Source organism: Megalobrama amblycephala, linkage group LG7 (assembly GCF_018812025.1).
Source record: "Megalobrama amblycephala isolate DHTTF-2021 linkage group LG7, ASM1881202v1, whole genome shotgun sequence".
NCBI lineage: Eukaryota > Metazoa > Chordata > Actinopteri > Cypriniformes > Xenocyprididae > Megalobrama > Megalobrama amblycephala.
This window is the reverse complement of record NC_063050.1, coordinates 4,274,966-4,298,948: the sequence shown is the minus strand read 5'-3', so window position 1 is coordinate 4,298,948 and position 23,983 is coordinate 4,274,966. Positions and strand designations below refer to the sequence as shown.

Here is a 23,983-nt window from a genome sequence, read left to right as displayed (position 1 = left end):
CATCTGGTCACTTCCTGCCCAAAGGTCACGTTAACATCTCTGTTGCTACTCGATCTTGAAGAGAAATTAAGACATAGTGTCGGCTGTGGGTGGACCAAAATTCTAAAAAAATTTAATTTTTTTAAAAATAAAATTTAAATTAAATTGATTTAAAAAACAACATTTTTTCAAAAAACGTTCTATTTAAAATAAATGCTGTTCTTTGCATTTTCCATTGATCTGTAAATCCTGAAAAACAATTTGCCATGTTAAGTCAACATTTTTTAGCTGTATGTACACATAACCCTCATCATCAAGGTGAAAATAACATTTAAAAACATTCTGGAGGATTATTAAAAATGAAAAAACTAGAATAACAGGGTTGGAAAAGTCATCAGTCCCCTGATTAAATACTGCTCTCTTCAAGTCCGCAGATTTTCTATAGGATTTAAGTCAGGGCTCTGACTTGGCCACTCAGGGACATTCACCTTCCTATCCTTTGATTCACATTAAAGGTGATAGAGAGGATTTTTTCATCGACTGAGAATCCAAAGACTGTTAGTGAGTTTTCAAAAGGAACGCCTCCCAAAACTCGTGCACAAGTATTGGAACATTCGCTCTGTCGTGTTAGTGGATTCATTATGTCGGACTCACCGCAGGTAACTCATAATCTGCAGTTGTTACTCCTGTCTCCTGACAAAAACATTGCATGCGGCGCCTGTGGAGTGTGGAAAGTTACTGGAGCGCGCAGCCGCGCTCGTCTCTCACAAGGAACGTCATGGCAGTGATTGACAAGCCAGAGGGCCAATCATTTACGCGATGATCGCGTAAACGATTGGCTGATGTTTTTAAGGCCATACATCATCTGTGCACGAGGTATATTACTATTATTACTTTCAGTGCACCTAATAAATAGTCTTTTATCAGTTAGTAAAGACAGTTTCAAGTAATATTGCAAAAATGTATAAAACAAAACATCCTATTTAGCACCTTTAATGACAAAGAACAGCAGGTAGGTATATTAGGCTGCTGTCACTTTAAAGCCCAGAACACACCAGGCTGACGCCGACGAACTAGTGGCAACATAAGGGATTGGCAGCATCTGGGTCCAAAGTTGCCCTGACACACCAAACCAACGCTTGACACCTGACGGCCAAGTAGCACGTCCGTTCTGCAACCTGGCAGTAGCTGAACAACCAATCAGAATGATAAGATGACCCGATGGACCGACGAGCTCTGACGGCGATTCAACATGTCGAATCAGCCGAAAAAAAGCTGACGAGTACCAACTTCAGCCGACGGTGCGGAACACACTGAGAAAATTTAGTTGGCCGACCGTCGGCTTGGTGAGTTCCAGGCTTTAGGCCAAACACACAGATCCCTTATACTGATACATATCTGGTTTACCCCCAACTGTTAGCTTTCACTTGAGACATAACTGGTAAATGAACCATAATTTTGACAATCACATATGTTATCGACAATTCAAGCACAATAAGACGTAAAAGAGAACCGTTCGCAATTGCATGGTGAGAAACATGGTTAATTTTATGAAGAAACAAGAATACTTTTGTACATTACAGAGAATTTTTCATAAAATAACATTCCCCGAATACTGCAAAAGTGTTTTTTTACACAACCTAAAGATAATTACATGATGAAGCTATGATGATTCTGGTTCAGTGTGTTTCTTCTTGTGACTCTGAAGACCCCATTTAAAAGAGAAACTCTCGCCGCAGATGGAGCAGCGGTAAGGTTTCTCTCCTGTATGCATTCGCTCATGGACCTTCATGGCACTCGAACGAGCAAAAGCCTTGTCGCAATGTGAGCATTTAAAAGGTTTTTCTCCTGTATGAGTCCTCTGATGTATTTTTAAGTCACTTAGCATATAAAAGCCCTTCCCACAATCACTACAGCAATACGGTCTTTCTCCAGTGTGAACTCTGAGATGAACTTTAAAAGGATATGGACTAGAAAAGCTCTTCCCGCAGTAGGAGCACAGGTACGGTTTCTCTCCGGTGTGAATCCTCTCATGGGTTTTCCGGTGAGTCGAATGTTTGAATCGTTTCTCACAGTATGAACACTGATACGGTTTGAAATCAGAGTGTATTTTTTGGTGTGACTTCAGACAAGCTGAGTTTGTAAAGTTGTTCCCACATTCACTGCACTGGTACGGCCTCTCACTGGAGTGTACGAGTAGATGGTTCTTTAGAGCTGATCCGAGATTAAAGCTCTTCTCACAGTGAGGGCACTGGTACTGCCCCTTATTGGTGTGTTTGAGCAGATGGTTCTTCAGATGGCATCCCTGGCTGAAGCTCTTCTCACAGTGAGGGCACTGGTACTGCCCCTTATTGGTGTGTTTGAGCAGATGGTTCTTCAGATGGCATCCCTGGCTGAAGCTCTTCTCACAGTGAGGGCACTGGTACTGCCCCTTATTGGTGTGTTTGAGCAGATGGTTCTTCAGATGGCATCCCTGGCTGAAGCTCTTCTCGCAATGAGGGCACTTGTATGGCTTTTCACCCGTGTGGATTCTCATATGCATTGAAAGATGTGCGTTGGTGCGGAAATATTTGTTACAGACGTTGCACTGTAAAGTCTTTTCACTGTGTGTGTTTATATGAGCTCTCATACTATAAGGAGTGGTGAAAAAATCCTTCCCACACTGTTCACAGCGAAACTCCTTCTTCACGGTGTGCTCTTTTGAATGAAGTTTCCTCTCTGCATAAGTAGAAAAGCTGAGGTCACATATCTTGCAGGTGAAATCTTTTTGTTCTGAGTGTTTTCTCTTATGTCTCGCTAAATTTTCCTTTTTGCCGAATGTTTTTCCACTTGTCCATCGCTTTTTGGATGTAGAGGCAGTTTCTCCATCAGAAGATGAACCAGCGTCTGCAAGGAACATAATGGGCATAAAATATCAAACATTTTCAATAACATCTAGAGCTGAACAATCAGTCAAAATAAAATTAATTGATATGTCTTAGTGCGGTTATCAAACTTCAAACACTGCACAATAAATTCCCCAGTGTTAAATAAACACCGGGAACCACCAGAGTGTTTAAAGTAACACTGAAGCAGTGATAGTGTTAATTAGATGATTAAGCGATTGAGTGATGATTGTTTGATTATTGAAGACACCCGATGATAATGAGCAGAATCACTGAAGTAAAGAGAAACACCAGAACTACAACTGACATCTAGCCACAGCGGGATACACTGCACGATTTTTGGCTGTCCCAGATGAAGTTGTTAAGTGAGACTTTTATTATGCATGTATCGGCACCCGGTTGTTGTTGGGGGTGTGGCAAGAGAGTGGAAGAGCAGTAAACAGTTGGAGATCATGAGTTCATTTGTATGAGTATCAAGAATATTGAAACCTGGTGGCAGCGGCCGGCTCGGCACGAAATGCAACGCTTAAGCAGCTTGGCCCGATGGAAAAGCGGCTTCACCAGTCTTGGGAAATTCGACGGCTCATACGTTTTCGAACTGAAACCGAGTGCAAACAATGTTGGGAGTAATCTGTAAAAGTGCTCGCGCCTGATTTCTGTTGATATGCGCACTTCATGGCTGTTCGTACTGGTTAAATGTTACAGGACACTAATAAAAGAAACTAGGTATGATGACGTGTGTAATGGTGTAGCAGTGGTGTCCCATTTCTTAGGGGAATATTTTCATCCCTACACCTTGCCACTCTGTTTCAAGAGGCAAGGGGAAGGGCGAAGGGGTATAAAACAGAACTGGGATTGACTTTATGTAACATGGTAAAAAATAATGATATTGATAATGTGTTTGAAAAGATTGTTTATAAAGCTGTTCATATCTAAACATTACAACTCTCACTAGATTAGCGGTAGCGCAAACACAGATTTGAATGTCACAATTTTATTTTTGTTAAGGGTTTAATATATGGCAAAACTACTAGAATTCCCAACAAAAGCTGCTGCTGCTGTCAGAACATACATGATATTTTAACATTTCAATAATAATTCTGTTAAATCAGCATATCTGGTTATAAAAGGAAGAAACATACCTGAAGGAACAAAGTCATCATCATCATTCTGATCTTCATCATCAACTTCATTATTCTGATATTCATCTTCTTCATCTTCCTCATGGCTCTGTTGTTGTTCCTCTTCTGTTTTTTCTCCTCTGCTTCCTTCATCATCATCCTCATCATTCCCATCATCCTCATTATTCCCATCTTCGCCATCATTATTCCCATCTTGCTCTTCCTCCTCCTCATGACTCTGTTGTTGTTCCTCTGCTGTGTATTTTATCAGGTTCCTGCAGTCCACCAGTTTGACGGAGCACATCTTCAGCGGCGTCTGCAGCATCTGCTGTTCTCCTGCGTTACAGTCAGAGGTTTGATCAGCGGATCCATGATCCTGAGCGTCAGTATAACACAGTAAAGTGAGGCTGAGCTCTGAGTCCTGTGTGTCTCTGGATCTCCAGACTGAATCCTGAGCTTCTGTCCCATCAGTCACACACACTGAAACCTTCTCCAGATCCTGACAAACACAAATAAACAACAACCTGTTGATATTAGCCTCATTACTCAGCAGTTATCTCTAGTGGTTATATTGGAGATTAGATTAGCATATTTTGCTGCTGGTTTAATTTGAGATGTGCATAAGAAGTGAGAAGCTAACAAAACTTTAGTTTGATTGAGCTGAAGGATGAAATGAGCCGCTCAAACCTCTCTGTTGGGTTTGTCTCCTCTTTCTCTCAGCTTTGCCTCCAGTGACGCCACCTCTTTCTTCAGCTGACAGATTTCACTGATGAAATCCTCAATATCCAGCATGGACAGATCAGTTCCTACTGATTTACAGCAGATCACATCCATCTGCGCTTTCATGCTCAACATCTGAACACAAACACATCATTATTACTAAAAGAAGCATTTATAATGAACTGAAAACTAAAGCTTCAAACAGCGATGAAAGGGCCCTCGCACACATGCCACCATCACCCGGTGGCTTTAAGAAAACAGAGCATGGTGGGCAATATGCTTATAAGTACATAAATAAATATAGGAGGACTACGTCAGTCATTTATATTTGCCACAATTGCCGAATGGTGGTGCTATGACTAACTGAATATTGGCTTGTACAGTATCTCACAGAAGTGAGTACACCCCTTACATTTCTATAAATATTTTATTCTATCTTTTCATGTGACAACGCTGAAGAAACACTAACTCATTCGTGTTATAAGGTCTCAGGTGTGAATGGTGAGCAGGTGTGTTAAATTTGGTGTTATCGCTCTCACTCTCTCATACTGGTCACTGGAAGTTCAACATGGCACCTCATGGCAAAGAACCCTCTGAGGATCTGAAAAAAAAGAGTTGTTGCTCTACATAAAGATGGCATAGGCTATAAGAAGATTGCCAAGACCCTGAAACTGAGCTGCAGCACAGTGGCCAAGACCATACAGTGGTTTAACAGGACAGGTTTCACTCAGAACAGGCCTCGTCATGGTCGACCAAAGAAGTTGAGTGCACAGGATCAGTGTCATATCCAGAGGTTGTGTTTGGGAAATAGATGTATGAGTAATGCCAGCATTGCTGCAGAGGTTGAGGGGGGGGGTCAGCCTGTCAGTGCTTAGACCATACGCCGCACACTGCATCAAATTGGTCTGCATGGCTGTCGTCCCAGAAGGAAGCCTCTTCTAAACATGATGCACAAGAAAGCCCGCAAACAATTTGCTGAAGACAAGCAGACTAAGGACACGGATTACTTGAACCATGTCCTGTGGTCTGATGAGACCAAGACAAACTTATTCGGTTCTGATGGTGTCAAGCGTGTGTGGCAGCATCCAGGTGAGGAGTACAAAGACAAGTGTGTCTTGCCTACAGTCAAGCATGGTGGTGGGACTGTCATGGTTTGGGGCTGCATGAGTGCTGCTGGCACTGGGGAGCTACAGTTCATTCAGGGAACCATGAATGAGCAGAGCATGATCCCCTCCCTTCTGAGACTGGGCCGCAGGGCAATATTCCAACATGATAACGACCCCAAACACACCTCCAAGACGACCACTGCCTTGCTAAAGAAGCTGAGGGTAAAGGTGATGGACTGGCCAAGCATGTCTCCAGACCTAAACCCTATTGAGCAATCTGTGGAGAATTTCAACAATTATTACAAATTATTTTAGTAATTATTAGGCTAAAATGTAAATATTCTGACAGTGATACTTCATAACCACAGGTAAAACCATACATGGCTACTCACTACCATAGTCAAATTATATTATATTACATTATATTATATTATATTATATAGTCAAGTCACCTTTATTTATATAGCGCTTTCTACAATGCAGATTGTATCAAAGCAGCTTTACATTCATAACTGGTACATAATTTTTGCTGCACAGCAGCTCTTAAAGAATAGTGTCAATGCAGGCAGATCAAAGCACTGTTGAATAAATGTCAAGAATACTGTTGAATATCAAATGTCAAGTCAAATGTCAAGTGTCCCCAACTAAGCAAGCCAAAGAATATATAGGCCTATAAACAGTGCCTAAACACATGTACAAACTACAATAGAATGAATCCAAATATATAGTATATAGCTGTACAGCTGCAGGCCACAATATCTAACTAAATTTAGCCACACTGCCAGGAAAAGAGGAGGAGTGAGCCTGGGGTACTGCGGGCCGGATGAAGATTATTGGCAGGCTGGATTTGGCCAGCGGGCCGCCAGTTGACGAGCCCTACTCTAGATCTTGCATTTTAATGTCGCAAAGGCCTTTAGATTAGACTGACAAAATATGATGCTTTGTCTGATAAAATCTCTGGGAGGAGTTCATTAAAATACAATGTCTGGAAATGGCAAATACTGCAACAATTTTGCAGAGAAAATTCAAAATATCTCACTTCTATAACTCTACAACAAGTAAATCCACTTCACCAGCTAATTATTCGTCAGCAGCGATGCCATAGAAATGTACAGAGCTACCGCAAAAACAGAAGTTCAAAGACAATGTTATAAAGATGGCGGTGCGCATGTTTCTCTGGCTCATAAGGTCTATAGAGTCTTGTTGCACTCTTACTTCAATTTAGACTGTTGATAACAGCAAATTCATCTTTCAGAGCTAAGTTACTGTAACATACGAGTAAGGTTAGCCAACCGTATTACAGATTGTTACTCTCACAATTTCCTATGATAATTACTGTTAGCACACATCTTTAGTAAGCTATTACTTCATGTCTGAAAATTAACATTAATTTTCTACAAGCATCTACCTCAGATTTTGGTGTTTGCTAGCATTAGGGTTAATTTCGTTTGATATGGCGAACCACTGATTCGAAACAAAAATGTGTAAAGCTTCGAAGCTTCATGAAACAGTGTTTTGAAATCACCCATCACTAGATATACAGGTGCTGGTCATATAATTAGAATATCATCAAAAAGTTGATTTATTTCACTAATTCCATTCAAAAAAGTGAAACACACAGACTGATATATTTAAAATGTTTATTTCTTTTAATTTTGATGATTTTAACTGACAACTAAGGAAAATCCCAAATTCAGTATCTCAGAAAATTTGAATATTGTGATAAGGTTCAATATTGAAGACACCTGGTGCCACACTCTAATCAGCTAATTAACTCAAAACGCCTGCAAAGGCCTTTAAATGGTCTCTCAGTCTAGTTCTGTAGGCTACACAATCATGGGGAAGACCGCTGACTTGACAGTTGTCCAAAAGACGACCACTGACACCTTGCACAAGGAGGGCAAGACACAAAAGGTCATTGCAAAAGAGGCTGGCTGTTCACAGAGCTCTGTGTCCAAGCACATTAATAGAGAGGCGAAGGGAAGGAAAAGATGGGTTACACTTTATTTTACAGTGCCGTAGTTACATTGTAATTACTCAAATAAGTACTGAATACTATTAATTAACTACATGTACTTACTATAGAGTTACAGTTAGGGTTTGGTTTAGGGTTAGTTACTTGTAATTATGCATAATTTACTGTTATTACTATAGTAAGTACACGTAATAAGGTGTAACTACGGCACTGTAAAATAAAGTGTTACCAAAAGATGTGGTAGAAAAAGGTGTACAAGCAATAGGGATAACCCCACCCTGGGGAGGATTGTGAAACAAAACCCATTCAAAAATGTGGGGGAGATTCACAAAGAGTGGACTGCAGCTGGAGTCAGTGCTTCAAGAACCACTACGCACAGACCTATGCAAGACATGGGTTTCAGCTGTCGCATTCCTTGTGTCAAGCCACTCTTGAACAACAGACAGCGTCAGAAGCGTCTAAAGACAAAAAGGACTGGACTGCTGCTGAGTGGTCCAAAGTTATGTTCTCTGATGAAAGTAAATTTTGCATTTCCTTTGGAAATCAGGGTCCCAGAGTCTGGAGGAAGAGAGGAGAGGCACACAATCCACGTTGCTTGAGGTCCAGTGTAAAGTTTCCACAGTCAGTGATGGTTTGGGGTGCCATGTCATCTGCTGGTGTTGGTCCACTGTATTTTCTGAGGTCCAAGGTCAACACAGCCGTATACCAGGAAGTTTTAGAGCACTTCATGCTTCCTGCTGCTGAACAACTTTATGGAGATGCAGATTTTCCAACAGGACTTGGCACCTGCACACAGTGCCAAAGCTACCAGTACCTGGTTTAAGGACCATGGTATCCCTGTTCTTAATTGGCCAGCAAACTCGCATGACCTTAACCCCATATAAAATCTATGGGGTATTGTGAAGAGGAAGATGCGATATGCCAGACCCAACAATGCAGAAGAGCTGAAGGCCACTATCAGAGCAACCTGGGCTCTCATAACACCTGAGCAGTGCCACAGACTGATCGACTCCATGCCACACCGCATTGCTGCAGTAATTCAGGCAAAAGGAGCCCCAACTAAGTATTGAGTGCTGTACATGCTCATACTTTTCATGTTCATACTTTTCAGTTGGCCAAGATTTCTAAAAATCCTTTCTTTGTATTGGTCTTAAGTAATATTCTAATTTTCTGAGATACTGAATTTGGGATTTTCCTTATTTGTCAGTTATAATCATCAAAATTAAAAGAAATAAACATCTGAAATATATCAGTCTTTGTGTAATGAATGAATGTAATATACAAGTTTCACTTTATGAATGGAATTAGTGAAATAAATCAACTTTTTGATGATATTCTAATTATATGACCAGCACCTGTATAGATATAATCAAAAATATCTTAATTTGTGTTCTGAAGATGAATGAAGGTCTTACAGGTGTGGAACGACATGAGGGTGAATAATTAATGACAGAAATTTAAATTTTGGGTGAACTAAACCTTTAATATCAATCAAACAACAAAAGACAGAGACAATCACTCACTGCTCTTTAATAAATTTAATAAGGGTTAATTCTTATTAATTTATACAAATAAATATGTTTGCTTGAAAGAATAATGTTGTATGAAAGTTGTTATAAAGAATGAATATTATTCATTGAAAATGAATATGTTCAAATTTTAATATTATTCATAACAGGTTATTAGATGTTTCCTCCAGGACTATAATAATGGGTTTGGAAATTTTAGATAAATTCTTAATTAATGCACTAGTCTACAATGTAACTCAATTTTATTCAATGAAATCCAAAAATTTTATATTTAGTCGCCTGAAACTAGACAAACAATGCAGATGACTAAAAGAAAATGGCATTTTAGTTAAAAGGTTATGACTAAAACTAATTAAAAATAATAAGAAATTGTTATGGTTGTCATAGCAAAACCACCCCTTACAAAAATTAACCATTGTTTTACTACAAATAAAACCAAAACACCATGTTATAGTTAAACAATGCTACCACAAATTAACAATGATTTTACTGCACCAGAGTTTAAACATTGTGTTTGTAGTAAAACTACAGTTAATGGCAATCAAACACAGTGTGGTTACTGTACTCTTTTCATAAGACGAGCAGCCGAGGAAAAGCTTCATTAACATCATTAAAAATAGAGACAGAAAAGCAGCAACAAAAAGCACACAAACAGCTAAAACGCATAAATAATGTTAAACAAATGAAACACTCACCGTCTGAGGGCTCCAGCCTTTCTTTCTTTAGTGGTTTTACCGGTAGACTAAACAATGTCACAGCGCCTCCTACAGTACGAGTGATGGAGTTTGAAGAGAAGAAGTGAAGAGCTTCACCAACCCTAAATTCTCTTATTAAAAATACGTGTTTCAATGGCGTTGCCAAGAGACGGATATCATATCTTTACGTAATTATTCAAGAAAGACATCAATAAAAGAATGTTAGTTAATCATCCAGGAAATGAAAATGATCATGCACCATTTTTTTTTTTTTGTCACTGGTGTTATCTTACTTCTTTTGCAATATTAAAGGTTTTAATTAAATATTTCAACACATTCAGTCAGAGTTAAAGAAAAATAATGATAATGGAACAAATAAGGAGATTGCGTGTTATTTATTTTAATCAGGTTTGTTAAGTGTGACTGAATGATGTCAGTTAATTTGCACAACCATGTATTTGCTAACAATGAAAATATTTGAAAAGCAGTTATAAACAAGTAATGATGTATTCCTTTAAATCTTAATTCTAGAGTCGGGCACAATTCAATGGATGTAAAATTATTATGTCAAATGTGACACATTTTATTTAATGTGACAGACAAAAAAAAAAAAAAACAGTAACACCAGTGACATCCATATAAGATCCACATTCTTCAATTATAATTAAGTAGATTAAATTGTTACATTTGGCATTCAATCAAATACTATCATTAATACTTAGTGAAAGCAGTAAAAGATCATAAACAACATCTTCACAATGTCTGTTAACCGCTGCTTCTCAGCTGCACTTAATTTAGCCACACCTGACCAAAGGAGGATTGACCATGAGAAAGAAAAGTTAGAATCACAAAATATTGTGCTATTTTATGCAAAAGAACTAAATGAACAGCTTTGAATAAAGTTGATCTATAAACTGGAGTCTGGTGTTCCTGATCACCAGTGACAATTTTCATGAAAAAAATGCATTTTACAAAATAGCTGCTGCAAGGAATCAAACCACATGTTTGTCAATTATAGTATTCTCACTAAATTAAGTAGTTTAATCCATTTGTATTCTAGTGTTTTTTAATTCCCTAACAATAAAGTAGGTCATACCAGTGAAATATGAAATCATGAGATAAATGAGAATATTTATATAATATTTATTATATAAAGTCAAGAGATGTCATCAGTGTGATTTTTATTTCAAAATAAGACATTTGTGTTAAACTGTAACACCAGTGATAACTCAACTCAACAACTTTCAATATACAGTATGTTTATAATATTTGTTTGGCATTGCTTTTTTTTTTTTTTGTCATTTACGTAATATATTTGATAGTTATGTATAGATTGTTGTATTTTAAATGTTAAAAAAACCTGTTTCTGACCTCAGAGTAAAGCACTTTCCCTCTGTACATGGCTGTGGGGACGAGAGCTTCTGTGGTGCTTGGAATCTATACAAAGCAACAGTAACTAAGGCTAAGGAAAGAAAAATGGACATTTCTGTCCAAAGACCCATATCTATATATTTACATGATGAAGCTATGATGATTCTGGTTCAGCGTGTTTCTTCTTGTGACTCCGAAATCCCCATTTAAAAGAGAATCTCTCGCCGCAGATGGAGCAGCGGTAAGGTTTCTCTCCTGTATGCATTCGCTCATGGACCTTCAGGCCACCTGATCCAGTGAATGTCTTGTCGCAATGTGAGCATTTATAAGGTTTTTCTCCTGTATGAGTCCTCTGATGTATTTTTAAGTCACTTAGCATATAAAAGCTCTTCCCACAATCACTACAGCGATACGGTCTTTCTCCAGTGTGAAATCTTTGATGAACTTTGAAAGAATATGGATTAGAAAAGCTCTTCCCGCAGTAGGAGCACAGGTACGGTTTCTCTCCGGTGTGAATCCTCTCATGGGTTTTCCAGTGAGTTGAATGATGGAATCGTTTCTCACAGTATGAACACTGATACAGTTTGAAACCAGAGTGTATTTTTTGGTGTACCTTCAGAGAAGTTGAGTCCTTAAAGGTGTTCCCACATTCACTGCACTGATACGGCCTCTCGTCGGTGTGTTTGAGTAGATGTTTCTTTAGAACTGATCCGAGATTAAAGCTCTTCTCACAGTGAGGGCACTGGTACGCACTCGCATCGGTGTGTATGGGTAGATGGTTCTTCAGATGGGATCTCTGGCTGAAGCTCATCTCGCAATGAGGGCACTTGTATGGCTTTTCACCCGTGTGGATTCTCATATGACTTGAAAGTTGTGGGTTGGTGCGGAAATATTTGTTACACACGTTGCACTGTAAAGTCTTTTCACTGTGTGTGTTTATATGACCTCTCATATTATAAGCAGTGGTGAAAAAATCCTTCCCGCACTGTTCACAGCGAAACTCCTTCTTCACGGTGTGCTCTTTTAAATGAAGTTTCCTCTCTGCATAAGTAGGAAAGCTGAGGTCACATATCTTGCAGGTGAAGTCTTTCTGTTCAGTGTGTTTTCTCTCATGTCTTGCTAAATTTTCTTGTTTGCTGAATGTTTTTCTACAGGAGAAACTCTTCACTGTCTGTCGCTCTTTGGATGTAGACACACTTTCTCCATCAGAAGATAAACCAGCATTGTCATCTGAAAGGAACAAAATGGGCATAAAATATCTAACATTTTCAATAACTTCTAGAGCTGAACAATCAGTCAAAATAAAATGTAAACTGATAAGTCTTAGTGAGGTTATCAAACTGCAAAGGCGGCACAGTAAATTTTCCGGTGTTAAATTAACACTTTTTTTCAGCACACAATAAAAACTACAAATGTCAAAGTGTGATTCAACATGGTCTTTTTGTTTACCACTAGCACATGCTGATGACGTTTTAATCTTCTACAGAAATGTGCATTGTAGCCTATGAGTCAGTCTACATGCTTGTCGTACCCAAGTTTAATAGATCCATGTTGCAGATTGTGATTTGTAATGATCTTATAGGATTGCTAAAATCGTGCAGTGTATCGCAGGCTTTAGGCTGGCCACACACTTGAAGATTTTAAGGGGGATCTGGGGGATGTGGCCTGATTCGAGGCTTCTCTCAACTGACTTTTTGTCCAAAAAAGGAGAATCAGCTGGCAATGTTGATGATCCTCCATTTATTTTCTTGAGAAGTCACGTTTGATCTCGCTAGTCTCCTAGAGATCTCGTCTCACTGTGAAAATGTTACAGTTGACAGGTGCGTGGTCTCTCACTTCTAGTGTATGAATTTGGAGGATTATAATGAAACTGCCCTTACACTATATTGTCAAACGTATTGGGACACCCCGTCAAATCATTGAATTCAGGTGTTCCAATTACTTCCATGGCCACAGGTGTATAAAATCAAGCACCTAGGCATGCAGACTGCTTCTACAAACATTTGTGAAAGAATGGGTCGCTCTGACAGAGTCAATAGCTACAGACCTCCAAACTTCATGTGGCCTTCAGATTAGCTCAAGAACAGTGGTTAGAGAGCTTCATGGAATGGGTTTCCATGGCCGAGCAGCTGCATCCAAGCCTTACATCACTAATTGCAATGCAAAGCGTGGGATGCAGTGGTGTAAATCACGCCGCCACTGGACTCGTGGAGCAGTGGAGACGTGTTCTCTGGAGTGACCAATCACGCTTCTCTGTCTGGCAATCCGATGGACGAGTCTGGGTTTGGTGTTTGCCAGGAGAACAGTACTAGCCTGACTGCATTGTGCCAAGTGTAAAGTTTGGTGGAGGGGGATTGTGGTGTGGGGTTGTTTTTCAGGGGTTGGGCTTGAACCCTTAGTTCCAGGGAAAGGAACTCTTAATGCTTCAGCATACCAAGACATTTTGGACAATTTCATTTCTATCTGAATAATAAACATTTGTATACTTCTGTGATAACTGGAATAAATGTAACAAACATAAAAATTATATTGATAATGTGTGCTTGAAAAGATTGTTTATAAAGCTGTTTATATCTAAACATTACAACTCTCTCTAGATTAGCAGCGGCAAGAACACAGATTTGAATGTCACAATTTTATTTTTGTTAAAGGTTTAATATACGGCAAATCACTGACATTTAGGAATTAGATCTTGTGGCTAATTAAATCGAGAATGCGATCTATAATATGCATGAGGTGAGACTTCTCTATTTAAGGCTAAGTTTCTTGAACTTTACCCACCCATCACACCAGAACCTGTGCATGTTTCGTGCATGTTTCCGGATCTTAAAAAAAACTACCTAAGGCTCAGTTCCCAAGCCTAATTGTGCTACAGCGCCCCACTGTTCAAATTTCAAATCGCATTATTGCAGGCCATTCAAATAGGTCATATGAGATCAAAAGACTATTCAACAACAACAATATTTGTCAACAATTTTTTATTGTTGATAATGTCGACTAATCGTTTCATCCCTAGTCAGTGCCATTATTTTGTCTCAAGATGCACAACAGTACTTTTTTTTCTAGGGCACGTTTATAAAAGCTACTTAAATGTCCTAATTGAACTAAGGCCTAATCTTGGCTTAGTCTAAGCCCTGTCTGTGAAACCGGGCCACAAACTCTGATGTGCAGCACTGATATTTTACAGGCGTGCAGCTCATGATTTGTCATTCTCAGCGTCTCAAACTGGTAGAATTCACAACAAAAGCTGCTCCACATGAATGTATGTCAGAACATACATATAAAAGGAAGAAACATACCTGAAGGAACAAAGTCATCATCATCATTCTGATCTTCATCATCAACTTCATTATTCTGATATTCTTCTTCATCATCCTCATGTCTCTGTTGTTGTTCCTCTTCTGTTTTTTCTCCTCTGCTCCCTTCATCATCATCCTCATTATTCCCATCATCATCATCATCATCATCATTCCCATTATCAATACCATCCTCCTCCTCCTCCTCGTGTCTCTGTTGTTGTTCCTCTGCTGTGTTTTTTTTCCCTCTGCTCTCTATCAGGTTCCTGCAGTCCACCAGTTTGATGGGGCACATCTTCAGCGGCGTCTGCAGCATCTGCTGTTCTCCAGCGTTACAGTCAGAGGTTTGATCAGAGGATCCATGATCCTGAGCGTCAGTATAACACAGTAAAGTGAGGCTGAGCTCTGAGTCCTGTGTGTCTCTGGATCTCCAGACTGAATCCTGAGCTTCTGTCCCATCAGTCACACACACTGAAACCTTCTCCAGATCCTGACAAACACAAATAAACAACAACCTGTTGATATTAGCCTCATTACTCAGCAGTTATCTCTAGTGGTTATATTGGTGATTAGATTAGCATATTTTGCTGCTGGTTTAATTTGAGATGTGCAGAAGAAGTGAGAAGCTAACAAAACTTTGGTTTGATTGAGCTGAAGGATGAAATGATCCGCTCAAACCTCTCTGTTGGGTTTGTCTCCTCTTTCTCTCAGCTTTGCCTCCAGTGACGCCACCTCTTTCTTCAGCTGACAGATTTCACTGATGAAATCCTCAATATCCAGCATGGACAGATCAGTTCCTACTGATTTACAGCAGATCACATCCATCTGCGCTTTCATGCTCAACATCTGAACACAAACACATCATCATTACTAAAAGATGCATTGATAATGAACTGAAAACTAAAGCTTCAAACAGCGATGAAAGGGCCCTCGCACACATGCCACCACCACCCGGTGGCTTTAGGAAAACAGAGCATGGTGGGCAATATGCTTATAAGTACATATATAAATATAAGAGGACTACATCAGTCATTTGTATTTGCCACAATTCCTGCAACCAGCTGGTGGCGATATAACTATAAATAAATATTTGCAATATTGTAGATGTCTTCAGACCAGGACTCTTCTCAAACACGTGAAGTTTGGGGCAGATTGGACATTGTATGCCCGAGTTACAAGTTAATCACTTACATCAGGACTTAGCCAAGTGTTACATGATTTGTGTAGTGTCTAACATGTTTTACTTCATGGCATATTTAAATGTGTTTCTGGGAGTGAATTACAGTGTGAAGCATGTCATTTCCTGTTGTTAACAGGTGGTGCTATGACTAACTGAATATTGGCTTGTACAGTATCTCACAGAAGCGAGTACACCCCTTACATTTCTATAAATATTTTATTATATCTTTTCATGTGACAACGCTGAAGAAACACTAACTCATTCATGTTAGAAGGTCTCAGGTGTGAATCGGGAGCAGGTGTGTTAAATTTGGTGTTATCACTCTCACTCTCTCATACAGGTCACTGGAAGTTCAACATGGCACCTCATGGCAAAGAACCCTCTGAGGATCTGAAAAAAGAGTTCATAAAGATGGCGTAGGCGTATAAGAAGATTGCCAAGACCCTGAAACTGAGCTGCAGCACAGTGGCCAAGACCATACAGTGGTTTAACAGGACAGGTTTCACTCAGAACAGGCCTCGTCATGGTCGACCAAAGAAGTTGAGTGCACATACTCAGCATCATATCCATAGGTTGTGTTTGGGAAATAGACATATGAGTGTTGCCAGCATTGCTACAGAGGTTGAAGGGGTGGGGGGGTCAGCCTGCCAGTGCTCAGACCATACGCCACACACTGCATCAAATTGGTCTGCATGGCTGTCATCCCAGAAGGAAGACTCTTCTAAAGATGATGCACAAGAAAGCCCGCAAACAGTTTGCTGAAGACAAGCAGACTAAGGACATGGATTACTGGAACCATGTCCTGTGGTCTGATGAGACCAAGACAAACTTATTTGGTTCTGATGGTGTCAAGCGTGTGTGGTGGCAACCAGGTGAGGAGTACAGAGACAAGTGTGTCTTGCCTACAGTCAAGCATGGTGGTGGGAGTGTCATGGTCTGGGGCTGCATGAGTGCTGCTGGCACTGGGGAGCTACAGTTCATTCAGGGAACCATGAAAGAGCAGAGCATGATCCCCTCCCTTCTGAGACTGGGCCGCAGGGCAATATTCCAACATGATAACGACCCCAAACACACCTCCAAGACGACCACTGCCTTGCTAAAGAAGCTGAGGGTAAAGGTGATGGACTGGCCAAGCATGTCTCCAGACCTAAACCCTATTAAGCATCTGTGGGGCATCCTCAAACGGAAGGTGGAGGAGCGCAAGGTCTCTAACATCCACCAGCTCCGTGATGTCATCATGGAGGAGTGGAAGAGGACTCCAGTGGCAACCTGTGAAGCTCTGGTGAACTCCATGCCCAAGAGGGTTAAGGCAGTGCTGGAAAATAATGGTGGACACACAAAATACTGACACTTTGGGCCAGATTTGGACATTTTCACTTAGGGGTGTACTCACTTTTGTGGTCAGCGGTTTAGACATTAAAGGCTGTGTGTTGAGTTATTTTGAGGGGACAGCAAATTTACACTGTTATACAAGCCGTACACTCGCTACTTTACATTGTAGCCAAGTGTCATTTCTTCAGTGTTGTCACATGAAACGATATAATAAAATATTTACAATAATGTGAGGGGTGTACTGTGAGATACTGTAGATGTCATCAGGCCAGAACTCTTATCAAACATGTGAAGTTTGGGGCAGATTGGACATTGTATGCCCGAGTTACAACAACTTCCTATATCATGGCAAAACATCAAACTTTGTCAGGCCGCCACAGGCACGCCCTTCAGTGAAAACTCTAGATCTTCGCATTTTAACGTCGCAAAGGGTTTTAGATTAGACTGACAAAATATGATGTTTTGTCTGATAAAATCTCTGGGAGGAGTTCATTAAAATACAATGTCTGTAAATGGCAAACACTGCAACAATTTTGCAGAGAAAATTCTAAATATCTCAATTCTGTAACTCTACAACAAGTAAATCCACTTCTCCAGCTAATTGTTCTTTAGCACCGATGCCGTAGAAATGTACAGATCTACTGCAAAAACAGAAGTTCAAAGACAAAATTATAAAGATGGCATTGCGCTTGTTTCTCTGGCGCGTAAGGTCTTGTTGCACTCTTACTTAAATTTAGACTGTTGATAACAGCAAATTCATCTTTCAGAGCTAAGCTACTGTAACATACCAATAAGGTTAACCAACCGTATTATAGATTGTTACTCTCACAATTTCCTATGATAATTCATGTTAGCACACATCTTTAGTAACCTATCATTTCATGTATGAAAATTAACATTGACACACACCTATTGTAATTAACATTAGAAACTTCTACAAGCAACTACCTCAGATGTTGGTGTTTGCTAGCATCAGGGTTAATTTCGTTTGATACACACGCCGAACAACTGATTTGAAACAGAAATTTGTAAAGCTTCGAAGCTTCATGAAACAGTGTTTTGAATACACACATGATAATCAAAAATATCTTAATTTGTGTTCTGAAGATGAATGAAGGTCTTATGGGTGTAGAACGACAGTAATTAATGACATTTTTGAAAATTTAATATCAAACAAAAGACAGAAACAACCACTCACTGCTCTTTAATAATGATAAATTCTATTTAATTTATACAAATAAATATGCTTGAAAGAATAATGTTGTATGAAAGTTGTTATAAAGAATATATTATTCTCTGAAAAGATAACCACATATTCTTTAGAAGTGATTTTATTATGAAAAGTGTCTTGGATGTTCAAATTTTAATATCATTCATATTAAAAGGTTATTAGATGATTTCTACAGGACTATAGGCTATAATGGGTTTGGAAAATTTAGAGAAATTCTTAATCAATGCACTACAATTGAACAAAATTTTAGTCACTGGAATCTAAAATTTTATATTTAGTCGACTAAAACTAGGCAAACAATTTAAATGACTAAAATATGACTAAAACTAAATGGCATTTTAGTTAAAAGACTATAACTAAATCTAATTAAAAATAAGACATTGTTATGGTTACCGTAGCAAAACCACCCCTTACGAAAATTAAGCATGGTTTTAAACATCGTGTTTGTAGTAAAACTACAGTTAATGGCAATCAAACACGGTGTGGTTACTGTACTCTTTTCATAAGGCGAGCAGCCGAGGAAAAGCCTTATTAAATTCATTTAAAATAGAGACAGAAAAGCAACAACAAAAAGCACACAAACAGCTAAAACGCATAAATAATGTTAAACAAATGAAACACTCACCGTCTGAGGGCTCCAAACTTTCTTTCTTTAGTGGTTTTACCGGTAGACTGAAGAACGTCACAGCGCCTCCTACAGTACGAGTGATGGAGTTTGAAGAGAAGAAGTGAAGAGCTTCAAACCTAAATTCTCTTATTAAAAATACGTGTTTCAATGGCGTTGCCAAGAGACTGATATCATATCTTTACGTAATTATTCAAGAAAGACATCAATAAAAGAATGTTAGTTAATCGTCCAGTAAATGGAAATGATCATGCACCATTTTTTGTCACTGGTGTTATCTTACTTCTTTTGCAATATTAAAGGTTTTAATGAAATATTTCAGCACATTCAATCAGAGTTAAAGAAAAATAAGGAGATTGTGTGTTATTTATTTTAATCAGGTTTGTTAAGTGTGATTGTATGATGACAGTTAATTTGCACAACCATGTTATTTTGAGGGGACAGCAAATTTACACTGTTATACAAGCTATACACTCTCTACTTTACATTGTAGCCAAGTGTCATTTCTTCAGTGTTGTCACATGAAAAGATATAATAAAATATTTACAAAAACATGAGGGGTGTACTGTGAGATACTCTAGATTTACATGATGAAGCTATGATGATTCTGGCTCAGCGTGTTTCTTCTGGTGACTCTGAAGACCCCATTTAAAAGTGAATCTCTCGCCGCAGATGGAGCAGCGGTAAGGTTTCTCTCCTGTATGCATTCGCTCATGGACCTTCATGGCACTCGAACGAGCAAAAGCCTTGTCGCAATGTGAGCATTTATAAGGTTTTTCTCCTGTATGAGTCCTCTGATGTATTTTTAAGTCACTTAGCATATAAAAGCCCTTCCCACAATCACTACAGCGATACGGTCTTTCTCCAGTGTGAACTCTGAGATGAACTTTAAAAGGATATGGACTAGAAAAGCTCTTCCCGCAGTAGGAGCACAGGTACGGTTTCTCTCCGGTGTGAATCCTCTCATGAGTTTTCCAGTGAGTTGAATGATGGAATCGTTTCTCACAGTATGAACACTGATACGGTTTGAAATCAGAGTGTATTTTTTGGTGTGACTTCAGAGAAGTTGAGTTTGTAAAGTTTTTCCCACATTCACTGCACTGATACGGCCTCTCATTAGTGTGCACGAGTAAATGGGTCTTCAGATGGGATACCTGTTTGAAGGTGTTCTCGCAGTGAGGGCACTGGTACGGGCTCTCACTGGAGTGTACGAGTAGATGTTTCTTTAGAGCTGATCCGAGATTAAAGCTCTTCTCACAGTGAGGGCACTGGTACACCCTCGCATCGGTGTGTACGAGTACATGGCTCTTCAGATGGGATCCCCGGCCAAAGCTCATCTCGCAGTGAGGGCACTGGTATGGCTTTTCGCCCGTGTGGATTCTCATATGCATTGAAAGATGTGCGTTGGTGCGGAAATATTTGTTACAGACGTTGCATTGTAAAGTCTTTTCACTGTGTGTGTTTATATGAGCTCTCATATTATAAGGAGTGGTGAAAAAATCCTTCCCGCACTGTTCACAGTGAAACTCCTTCTTCACGGTGTGCTCTTTTGAATGAAGTTTCCTCTCTGCATAAGTAGGAAAGCTGAGGTCGCATATCTTGCAGGTGAAGTCTATTTGTTCTGAGTGTTTTCTCTTACGTCTCGCTAAATTTTCCTGTTTGTTGAATGTTTTTCCACAGTCTGTCACTGTCTGTCGCTCTTTGGATGTAAAGGCAGTTTCTACATCAGAAGATGAACCAGCCTTGTCATCTGAAAGGAACAAAATGGTCATAAAATTTCTTAGATGTTCAGCACTGTTATATTTCACACACATGTAACTCATGATTTGTCGTTCTCAGTGTCTCAAATTGGCAGAATTCACAACAAAAGCTGCTGCACATGAATGTAGGTCAGAACATACATGATATTTTAACATTTTAATAATAATTGTTTAATCAGCATATCTGGTTATAAAAGGAAGAAACATACCTGAAGGAACAAAGTCATCATCATCATTCTGATCTTCATCATCAACATCCTCATTATTCTGATAATCATCTTCATCATCCTCCTCATGTCTCTGTTGTTGTTCCTCTGCTGTGTTTTTTTCTCCTCTGCTCTCTATCAGGTTCCTGCAGTCCACCAGTTTGACGGAGCACATCTTCAGCGGCGTCTGCAGCATCTGCTGTTCTCCAGCGTTACAGTCAGAGGTTTGATCAGCGGATCCATGATCCTGAGCGTCAGTATAACACAGTAAAGTGAGGCTGAGCTCTGAGTCCTGTGTGTCTCTGGATCTCTGATTTCTGATGCTCCAGAATGAATCCTGACAGTGCAAAACAAAAGATATATTAGCTGGTTCACTGGGTTCAAACTTAATTCGTTAAAATACAAACTGACAAGATGATTCTGAAGAATCATATTCAGACCTCTCTGTTGGGTTTGTCTCCTCTTTCTCTCAGCTTTGCCTCCAGTGACGCCACCTCTTTCTTCAGCTGACAGATTTCACTGATGAAATCCTCAATATCCAGCATGGACAGATCAGTTCCTACTGATTTACAGCAGATCACATCCATCTGCGCTTTCATGGTCAACATCTGAACACAAACATCATGATTACTAAAAACGCATTGATAATAAAATGACAGATTTAAATTCAAAATGAAAGCTTCAAGTAGCGATGAAAGGGCCCTCGCACACATACTTTTAATTACTCACCCTCATGTCATTCCACACCCGTAAGACCTTTGATTATCTTTATCTTTAATAGCTTTCTGGGCATTGAAAGTGTTAATTATCTTACTGAGCTATCAGATTTTATTAAAAATATCTTAATTTGTGTTCTGATGATGAACGAAGGTCTTACAGGTATAGAACGACATGAGGGTGAGTAATTAACAACATTATTTTCATATTTGGGTGAACTAACCCTTTAATATCAATCAAACAACAAAACACAGAGACAATCACTCACTGCTCTTATCAATTATATTTAATTTATACAAATAAATATGTTTGCTTGAGAGATTATTGTTATCCAAGTTGTTATAAAAAATGAATTATTCATTGAAAAAACAACCACATGTTCTTTAGAAGTGATTTTACTTTAAAAATTGTCTGTATTGGATGTTCAAATTTTAATATCATTAATATTAACAGGTTATTAGATGATTTCTACAGGGCCTTAGATAAATTCTTAATTAATGCAATACAATGTAACTAAGTTTGAACGAAATCTAAAATTTTATATTTAGTCCACTAACAAACAATTCAGATGACTAAAATATGACTAAAACTAAATCAAAATTTGCTGTCAAAATTAACACTGGCTAGCATAAACCAAAGGAAACACACACCAGAATTAAAGAAATGTGTTTAGCAAGCAAGTTTTTGCCCATTTGTTCTGGAACATTTTCTTAAAATATAAAATCAAGGTTACTGTAGTAAAATAATAAGACATTTGTTAAGGTTGCCCGTTACGAAAATTAAGCATGGTTTTACTACAAATAAAACAAAAACACCATGGTAACGACAAATTAACCATTTTACCGCACGAAACAGAGTTTAAACATCGTGTTTGTAGTAAAACTACAGTTAATGGCAATCAAACACGGTGTGTTTACTATACTCTTTTCATAAGGCGAGCAGCCGAGGAAACGCTTTATAAAATTAATTAAAAATAGAGTCAGAAAAGCAACAACAAAAAAGCACACAAACAGCTAAAACGCATAAATAATGTTAAAGAAATGAAACACTCACCGTCTGAGGGCTCCAGCCTTTCTTTCTTTAGTGGTTTTACCGGTAGACTAAACAATGTCACAGCGCCTCCTACAGAAGTTTGAAGAAAAATGGTCCGGCTGGTCAGGAGAGCTTCACCAAACCTAAATTCATTGGCGTTGCCAAGAGATGGATATACAATCACATCTTTACATAATTATCAAAGAAAGACATCAATAAACGAATGATAGTCAATCAACCGGTAAAATGAATGACCGTTAAATTTTGAATTATGCGAGTTCGCGGTTTTCTGAGGAAGACAAAGAGAGAGCGCGTGCTATCATGAGCTGCAGTAAATGAAGATATATAAAAATGATTTTAAAAATGTTAAAAAAAAAAACAACAACAACAACTTATTTTTAATGTTTTTCACACGCCCGGCCTAACCCTTAAAATGAATACTTTTTCAGCAAAGATATTGATCAAAAATTACAATAATTTCAGAAGCTTTAAAAAAAAAAAACAAAAAAAAACAATGTCTGTCAGTTTCCACATTTCATTAAGCAGCGCAAGACTTAAACTGTGATAAGATTTCTTTAGCAGCAAATCAATGTAAAATGTTATCTGAAAGGTCATGTGACACTGAAAACTGGAAGTACCCCAGGGATGACCTGTTTTTGTAGGCCAACCCGGAAGTTAGCGGCGCACGGGTTCCATCGATTGAAAGCCTATGCGTTTTTCCCATTTTGGAAATTCGCAGAAAATAAGCTCTGTGTTTAACAAAGGGTTATGACACTTACACGTTTTGTCTATCAAGATAATCTTTACAAGTTAACACAACATTTATACATTTTGAAGCCTAAATAAAATCGTTAGATATAAATGGCTAACAGTAGGCTATAAACGGACTACAGCACACCATGGTCGCGGATCAACGTCGTCACCACCAAGCTTCTTCAAACTGTATTTAGAAAACAACTTTATTTAAAAACATGCTCGCTGATTATGATCTGTGCTGTTATGAATACTTATTCACTTTTTCATGAGAAATGCTGTCCAAATGTCCCGTTTTTAATGATGACGTCTAAAGTCCCTGCCAAAGGAAGTAGTCCCTTTTAGCAATTTGTTAGCAACCGCCGATTTTAAGACACAGTAAAAGTTAAAAAAAATTATAAGTGGGTTACATCTGGTGTGTTTTATGTCATAGATCAAAACGTGAAAGTATTTAGAGGCTTTGTTAACCA

At 38.8% G+C, this 23,983-nt stretch overlaps 3 protein-coding genes across 5 annotated transcripts; all 3 read right to left on the bottom strand.

The window, feature by feature from the left end:
- Positions 1 to 1,477: 1,477 nt before the first annotated feature.
- LOC125271104 (zinc finger protein 883-like) lies at positions 1,478 to 10,995 on the bottom strand. 2 transcript variants are annotated; one of them, XM_048195075.1, is made up of 4 exons: positions 10,011 to 10,995; positions 4,673 to 4,840; positions 4,007 to 4,436; positions 1,478 to 2,865 (listed from the first exon to the last, which is right to left on the bottom strand). In XM_048195075.1, exons 2-4 carry the CDS (start codon positions 4,838 to 4,840, stop codon positions 1,643 to 1,645), a joined length of 1,821 nt encoding a protein of 606 aa, XP_048051032.1. In that variant the 5' UTR covers positions 10,011 to 10,995; the 3' UTR covers positions 1,478 to 1,642. The 2 variants fall into 2 exon arrangements, with proteins under 2 accessions (XP_048051032.1, XP_048051031.1); XM_048195074.1 differs by having other exon boundaries at positions 1,488 to 2,865; positions 4,007 to 4,484.
- Positions 10,996 to 11,137: 142 nt separating this feature from the next.
- LOC125271109 (zinc finger protein 883-like) lies at positions 11,138 to 19,258 on the bottom strand. Of its 2 annotated transcripts, none has more exons than XM_048195086.1 (4): positions 19,046 to 19,258; positions 15,356 to 15,523; positions 14,681 to 15,167; positions 11,138 to 12,611 (listed from the first exon to the last, which is right to left on the bottom strand). In XM_048195086.1, the coding sequence occupies exons 2-4, from the start codon at positions 15,521 to 15,523 to the stop codon at positions 11,536 to 11,538; spliced, it is 1,731 nt and encodes a 576-aa protein (XP_048051043.1). In that variant the 5' UTR covers positions 19,046 to 19,258; the 3' UTR covers positions 11,138 to 11,535. The 2 variants fall into 2 exon arrangements, with proteins under 2 accessions (XP_048051043.1, XP_048051044.1); XM_048195087.1 differs by having other exon boundaries at positions 14,681 to 15,119.
- A 143-nt stretch (positions 19,259 to 19,401) lies between these two features.
- On the bottom strand, positions 19,402 to 23,604 carry LOC125271114 (zinc finger protein 883-like). Its single transcript, XM_048195093.1, has 4 exons — positions 22,782 to 23,604; positions 21,452 to 21,619; positions 21,015 to 21,348; positions 19,402 to 20,795 (listed from the first exon to the last, which is right to left on the bottom strand). Exons 2-4 carry the CDS (start codon positions 21,617 to 21,619, stop codon positions 19,642 to 19,644), a joined length of 1,656 nt encoding a protein of 551 aa, XP_048051050.1. The 5' UTR covers positions 22,782 to 23,604; the 3' UTR covers positions 19,402 to 19,641.
- Between the last annotated feature and the right edge of the window lie 379 nt (positions 23,605 to 23,983).